Source organism: Anoplopoma fimbria, chromosome 17, assembly GCF_027596085.1.
Source record: "Anoplopoma fimbria isolate UVic2021 breed Golden Eagle Sablefish chromosome 17, Afim_UVic_2022, whole genome shotgun sequence".
Lineage (NCBI taxonomy): Eukaryota > Metazoa > Chordata > Actinopteri > Perciformes > Anoplopomatidae > Anoplopoma > Anoplopoma fimbria.
In genome coordinates, this window is record NC_072465.1 from 9,119,818 (window position 1) to 9,127,541 (window position 7,724).

A 7,724-nucleotide genomic window follows, 5' to 3' on the forward strand; every position below is an offset into this window, starting at 1 on the left:
ACTCCAGTTAAATGGTGCAGTTTGGGGATATAGTTTTTCATGTGACAAAGGTTACAAGGTTAACACTCACTTTGCACGAGGAGTAACACTCAATGATTATGTCCCCGTCTCTATATGTATCTAATAAGAATGGATCATTTCAAACTAGGCAAATGTTATAAATACCAAGTGCCTCAATGCAAAATTTGGACATGCTTGATTATTGCTTCACTCGATTTGTTTCATCTGACCAAATCTGCTCTCATGTTTCGTGCAGCAGTCATCTTTTAAGAATTGTTTACACTGTGCCAAAAAGTATTCCTTTTCCTTACCTCCGTTTCAAAACACAATGTAAAATTGTAAGAGAAGGTCCCTGTGAAAAAACACTGCCAGGTTCATCTATTTTGTTCTCAAGTAAAAGTACCTTTTCACTGCTAATATTTTATTTGGAGCTAGAAGAGTTTGACCTACATAAGTACTTTGCAGTAGTGCCGTCTGCCACTAGAGGGCACAGAAGCCCAATGACCCAAATACTCCTGCAAGCAATTGTGCTATTATTAACATGTAGTGAAATAAGTCAAAATACCAGCTGTAAGAAAGAAAAAAAAAGGATTTATTCTCAAAGCCACATGTTAGAAAGAAAAAATTACAATACTCATGTTGTATAAACAAACATACTCAAAACAAAATTTGCAAAAACAAAACAAGAAGGGAAACATTTCTTTTCAAGAAAGGTAAGATTTGTAGGTGTCCCCGCTGTCCTAGGTGGTAACACTCTGTAGCAAGGTAATGTTGTCTCCTTTCAACATGATCCTCCCTGGGGGACACAAGAGGAAGAAACAAAAGTGGAGGCGGATCAGAAGAGCGAGATGATGGATGGAAAGAGATACAAATTGTAACCTCACTTATGGACAAAGCACTGAGCGCCTGTCAAGTTGGCTACAGATGATAGGGAACCCAGTGTATGTAGGATCTGTAGAATCTTTGGTTTCTCTCTACGAGCCCTTCCCCTCTCAGCACAGGTGTGTTCATTAGGTAACGTACAACCCCAAAAAAGTATTCAAGAAACAATAAGGCAGGCCTCCTCAACCACCATCTATAGGCACGTTCAGCAACGTAAAAAAATAAAATATATATTCTACGTTTGGGAGACAACGTATTCCTTGTGTTTGATGAGATTCCATTAGTTAATTCCCAAATGTATCCATTACTGTTTTTAATCAATTAAAAGTCAGCTAGAAGTGTTGTGCTTATTCTGAAATAGAGGCAGAAAAAAATAACTGCTTTTATAACAGTATTGACGATACACTCGTGTTTTGAGTGAAAAAAGGGAAAATATAAAATAAACAAGTCAAGTTGTGAAAATGTTACATCGTGACATCCGTAATATAAACAGAAAACAATCCCATTGGGAAACTAAAACATTCAGAAGCATTTTTACAGGATTTAAAAGCCACTTTTTTCATTGGTTGCACACTACCACAGTATACCCTGGAAGCGCCTCACCTTAATGGAATGCAGATGTTTAAGCATAATAGCGACCAGGTATAGTCTGTGTTACAGTGACAGGTGTGCCCATATGCATGTGTACAAATCAATGCTAAACAGTTAAACGCAGAGACAAAGCTACAGAACATATCAAAAATGTATTTATTACCCAGCGGCTTCCTGTTCTTAGTCTTCATGTGGACTTCCTCGGCATCATCTAGAACCAGGTTCATGTACTCATCAAAACCCTTAAGACCAAGACGAAACCGTTAGACAAAATGTATTTCAACGCATTAACATTTTCATGTTTTTATCATGACTCCCTCATATTTATCCATGAGGTTTGCTCTCATAAGGTTCAACAACTGCACAAATTCTTCAGAAATTGCTTGTTTCAACTCTATGAACGCCACCGCTTCATGAGGATGTGCCCGTATGTTTCAGGGATTCAAGGATCAGTTATTGTCATTATGCAACACAAGGATGCACAACAAAATGTACAAAAGCACAAATCTATCAGTGTAAATTGTATTCAGGGACCCAAAACAATTTATCAGATTAATGCTATTAGATACTAAAAACGTCAGAAGGTTTACAGTGAGGAGAGAAGGGTATTTATACGGTCTGAACCAGGCTAAGGTTAGTTCACAGCGGATTCCCCAGTATAAACATCCTTTTGCCAGCTCTGGTAAAGCCAAAGCTAAAGTAAATGATTAAAACGATATTAAGTTATAAAAAGGTAAGAATTTAGACTTTTCATCATTAAATTAACAGTACAAGATCTTGTATATTAACAGAACGTTAGCCAAAATGTGTCAGGCAGTGGACAGTTACGCTAGAGAAGAAGTGGTTAGGCTGGTTTAGATCTTACTGGTCCCATATTATTACTCCCACCATCTGCAGATAGCCTATTGCCAATGGGCAGTGTTTTAGTAGTACCAACAACTCCAACAGAGAGACCTCTTTTCTAGTAAAACAAATTACTTGTGGACTCAGTTCCTAGTCTGATCACTAGTAGAGATCGTACTAGGATTGATCAGTGATTTCACTAGTTTAAGCATCTTCATGTAGATAAACAACTTTCCAATATTATTTTTTGTGGGATTAAAATGTGTACATTGTCTCAGACCATTCAGCCTACTTAATGGCCTTATTCAAGAATAAAGAGACAAGAGCAAAAGAGACAAACTTACAATGATGCAGCCCTCTATCCGCATGTTCACCTGCTCATATAACCAGACCTGGATCCGTGAGCGCTGGTATGGAGAACAAGAGATTAGAATTCCATTTCAACCAAACATCAAACAAAACTAAATCTAAATAAACTGTGGAGGAAAAAAAGGTTTAAGTAAATACTTACATTTTGTAGATACCTGAAAATTAGATTCTGATACATGGAGTCAAGGAAATTCAAGGTTCAAGAACCACCAAACGAACACACATTGACATAAGCTAGACATGTTCACCATAAAGAGTTATTGCTCATGACATAATAAAGATATTATTACTACTGATGGCATTTCAGAGCACGTTAGACATTAGAAAAGCTATGCTGAACCAATCCATGTAGACACAGATCTCTATTTAACTCAAACTATTTTTTCCATTAGATATCGAACTGCTAATTCATGCTACAATTATTTTGTATGTCAGAAAGCCACCTAGTAGAACACCGGAACTGTTGAATGCAGTCTGTCGTGCTGTGGGTCACGTTACAGAGGCTGTGTTTACACATGGCTTCTTTAAACGCGCTATGAAGAACCACAAATCACCGCCACGGTGCTTTTAAATTCAGACACGCATCCTGTTTGCATTAGGTCGTTGTCTAGTCATATAGCTCTGTCAAACCTCGCTCCTCGTTCGCAACACGACAAATGAATGACTAGCTAGCAGGCTAATGAGAAAGGTTAGCCTAGCTGCTAAGTTTTTCAACCGCGTCTTTCGTGCACTGAAACACAAAAAGGATACAATGGGCTGCACCATAACCTTCTGGACCTTCTGTCCTTGTCCCCTGTACGCCATTCTTCCAAGAAAATACCAGCGGTAGGTATTGTTTAAAAAAAATTGCACCTTTTTAAAAGAGTGCACGACAACGAAACACTCACGTTGTGAGGTTGATTTGCTTTAATGGCGGGCTTCTTCCGCGTGCTGGTGCAAGTTATAGTAAAGACGTCGAGTGACGTGGAACAGCGCCCCTGTAGTTAGGAGGTCAGTACTGCACCCATTTGTTGCTCCTCAGACGTGTGAACGTGCACAAAGACAGTATATACGTGTGCACGCGCATGCATTTACTTTGGAAGGCTATTGACACAAAATGGCAAAACATATTTTGTCCCACAGCTTATTAATTAATAGCTACTGCTTTAGTAAATATATTTATATGTATAAAATATATTAAAAAACAAATGTTAGTATTGAGAGCAGCCACTTGCTCGCTGCCATGGTGCACTGTCTGGAAAGGCCATCTGTGCTATGCAGAAAGCTCCAACTCCACCCTCAAAGCCAAACTAGTTGTTTTACACAAAACTATCAATTTAAATAAGAGTATGGACTTCGACATTTAGAGTTACATCCATACTCTTATTTAAATTGACTCAAAAATGTCTTTTTTGGTAGAAGGGCAATAGGCACTGTCAAAATCCATCATCAACGAGTAACATGCACTTTTAATGTACAGTGGTCTTCTTCCCTCACTTTAAACGTTATGCATTATGCAAGGTGCTTCCAAAGCATTCCACTGTCACATTCTTAGATTCGTGAATAAAAAAATGTTCATTACATTTTAATTACATTTTATGCTATTATTACACTTATACCATATCTGCATTGGCTTTAATATTCAGCTTTTAACATGTACACAATTGCCTTTTTTTAGCTTGTTCTTCAGAAGCCATGGCCAGATTAACCCACCAGGTGGCCCCATGGGAGAGAATAAAAAAGCTCTCTCTCATCCACCACTGAACAGCATTGTTCACTCAGTACTTGAACTTGAACTTACATTAATACGTTCTCCTGTAGCTGAATGGAAGCAAATCCTTGCAACCAAGTACTAACAGAAAGCTTGAAACCAGAAGAGTGGAGGCTGTTACAGCAACACATTGATGGCTGTGGTTTTGGAATGATATTGCTGTAAGCTTAAGGTCTCCACATTCTTTCATGTGTATATGATTTTCTGTAACGAGCAGGGACTCTAACGCTTAACATTTTTAATACCACTGAATTAAAACATTTTACTTCCATCTTTGCAAGTTCCAGAAGACAATTTCAAGTTTCCAGTCACTCCTCTTAACTTTTCCCCTCTTGGATCGTATGACTGACAAATCATAACTTATAGGACAGACGTACAATGGATTTCAATCAGCCCTCTATTCCATGTGAATATAGCACACCTTTAAATAACAGGAGAGGGAGGAATTAAAATTTCATACATTTGGATAACTGGTTTTCAAAGGGAAATATTTCAGTGCTATGTGCTTAATGGTAGTCCTTACATTTTAAACATTATTCAATATTGTTGAAATTTCACAACTAGGTATTCAGTTGCTTTTAAGATTCCAATCCGTGTGGCCCTTCATTGCTTCCATACTACCATCCATACTAGCTCCTGAGAATGGTCTCACTTGTTAGCTGATATTGATGTCTGACCTCTCTATACAATGAGCTGAAAAGTCCTCCTTTAATGCATACATGTTTCATTTTTTTTACTGTAATATGGATATGTGACCTTATATATATGAATAATTAATAAATAAGGATTGGAGCGAAATGTGACGGACATGAGCGGAAAACGTGAAACAAAAGTTCACACAGCGAAGATGCATGCAAAGCGACTGCAAACGAAAGCCCAACAGCTTCCTTCTTGTTGTTTGCATCTCTGATAAATGCAATGAAAAAAATGGTGTTACATGTTATCAAAAGTTCAAATCACGTGCAAAATCTTCCTTTTACTGATAAGAAGTGACTCATGTGAGTTTAATTCACTAGAGATGTGATTAAAAAACACTATTCTTTAGTTTGCAAATAGGAATTAAAATAATAGTGAATAAATATATTATTTTTTATTTTGTAATACAAAAAAGTACTTTTAATTTTCCAAAATTTCCCATCTAGCAGTAGGTGCATCTAGAGGGCGCTGTGTCACATATCAAACGCTCCAGCAGGCACTGGAGCCTCAGTCTTACAGAACATCTGAACTCTTTGGTGAAGTTAACAGCAGCTTCTCTGGAAGATAAATGGAATAATCAATGTTTCCTCCTGATCTCGTCCCCTACAGGTTGGCTACTCATATCTAAGATTAAGCTTCTAGAAAAAGAAAACGCCTCTCTCTTCATCTTTCATCTGAGAAAAAAACCCACTGCAGTCCAAACCCTCCAGCTGCTCTCGTGCCAAGAAGAAGGCCTTGAAGTCTGGTTGCCAGACACTTCATGACAATCAGCCTGCATCCAACCATAATTGGCCAAGGTATTCCCTCTTGATATTTATAGATGGTATTATATAAAGAGGGATTGGCAATTTCTCTGTTGCGCACAATATACCTGTAACATGATGAGCCGAGTCAGGGTGAGGGAAAGAGGGGGGTGTTGAGGGTTTGGGGGGGACAGCCTTGAGTGTGCAGTTAACAATAGTATTAATAACATACAACACAGACAACCCCCCCCCCGCCCAGAGGAGAAAGTGTGACGAAAATTAGCAGCCGAGGACAGACGAGAGTCGGCAAGTGGGGAGAGGAAAGAGAAGACGCAAGGAGGCTCGGCAGCGGAGGCCGAGGTGTCGCCTTTCGGGAGGGGTTGGGGGTCAGGGACCCCATCTTAAAAGGCAGGGCCGGCCGGTGGCGTGCGTCGCTCATCGGCATCGCTGTCGAGTGCCACATGCTTGTGTTGGCGCTATGGGGGTGGAGGGGGGAAGACAGGAATTGGCCCGCTGACTCTCAATGCCACGTGCCTGCTCGCATTCTCAAGGAGGGCCGAGAGACGGGAGACACCGCGGTCACTGGCACTGCGGCTGGCCGCCACAGAGGCCCCCCAGCCAGGAGTCCAGATAACAATGAGGGGGCTCGTGTTAACACACACTAGCACACACACACTACACACACACACACACACACACACACTGGTGTCACGCTTTCGTGTCCTTAGTCACAGTCAAGGTCATATGGGCATCTTCTGATATCTGCCAGGAAAGGGACAATGGTCATAATGAAAGTTAAAGTGATACTGTAGGACACCGCTTGAATATTCTATAAATAAAAAAGTTGCACGCACACCCAGACAGGATACCCTGCTACTATTTGCGATGTGTGTGTTTATTTTTTTTTCATCTTTCCTCAATTTCCATGCCTGTGTTTCCTACCCCTCTCTTCCCTTTTCTTAACCTGGCCTAAAAGGAATTGCCCCGGTTAGATCAACCTCCTCTCTACATCACTTCCTGTTCCTGTTAGCGGTGATTGTTCTGAAGGGGAAGGGAAGGCAGACGGGATGGGGAAAAGGGGACGGAGGGTGGCGGTGGGTGGCGGTGGGGGGTTCTTTGTTTCACTATCTGCCTCACCTGCCTGACCCTCCCGCAATTCCCCCACCAACACCACCACCAGGACCACCTGACAGGCTTGACCCCTGCATGCCCATGGCAGAGCCAGCCAGACGACTCGCTGGCTGTCTGTTTCCTGCCTCGCCGACTGACAGGATATTCATAGCGTGCCCGGAACACAGTTTAGTTAAGACTGCTGGTCTGAGCCAATGTTGGACTTTTTCTACAAAGATAAAATAAAATGAATGTCACAGTTTAATTACATCTTTTTTTATGTAATCTGTGGGAAACACTGGTGCTTGAATAGTCACATGGGGTTACATTTAAAGCTGTAATATGCCATTTTCTTGCTATGATTTACACAACCCTGTCACCTACTAAATTACTTTCCCATACAAGAAAACTGCACTCTCAATTACGTTTCGAGGGGAAACGTTTTTTCTCCTGGATTACGGTCGCAGTGTTTACACAGTTTGAAACACTGAGGTTAAGGCGGTAATTTGAAACAGGACCAAAAAATGCAACAAAACAACTCTGTTGGGATCAGGCAAACATCATGGTTTGCCTATAAATGACTACGGAATTGAAACAAAGCAAATAATGCTACAAATCTACTTGTTTAGTGCTTAGGCAACAGAAGTACCTGGTTCATAGGTGACATGAACTGCAGTCTGCTTGGTGAAAGCCCTATGTATTATTGACCCTTCCACCAGCTGACAGTTGGAATTCTGCAG

General features: G+C 40.5%; 1 protein-coding gene across 1 annotated transcript; it reads right to left on the reverse strand.

The window, feature by feature from the left end:
- Positions 1-566: 566 nt before the first annotated feature.
- snrpe (small nuclear ribonucleoprotein polypeptide E) lies at positions 567-3,644 on the reverse strand. The gene is made up of 5 exons (XM_054617183.1): positions 3,436-3,644; positions 2,828-2,854; positions 2,661-2,723; positions 1,637-1,715; positions 567-796 (listed from the first exon to the last, which is right to left on the reverse strand). The coding sequence occupies exons 1-5, from the start codon at positions 3,487-3,489 to the stop codon at positions 741-743; spliced, it is 279 nt and encodes a 92-aa protein (XP_054473158.1). The 5' UTR covers positions 3,490-3,644; the 3' UTR covers positions 567-740.
- Positions 3,645-7,724: the final 4,080 nt, after the last annotated feature.

Excerpts from the sequence above, each read along its gene's own strand:
- snrpe (XM_054617183.1), bottom strand. The coding sequence starts at position 3,489 with ATGGCGTACAGGGGACAAGGACAGAAGGTCCAGAAGGTTATGGTGCAG. Across the intron at positions 2,724-2,827 it reads TTTTCAGGTATCTACAAAAT|CGCTCACGGATCCAGGTCTG; the intron begins GTAAGTATTTAC and ends TCTCCATACCAG. Across the intron at positions 797-1,636 it reads TAAGAACAGGAAGCCGCTGG|GGAGGATCATGTTGAAAGGA; the intron begins GTAATAAATACA and ends TGTGTCCCCCAG.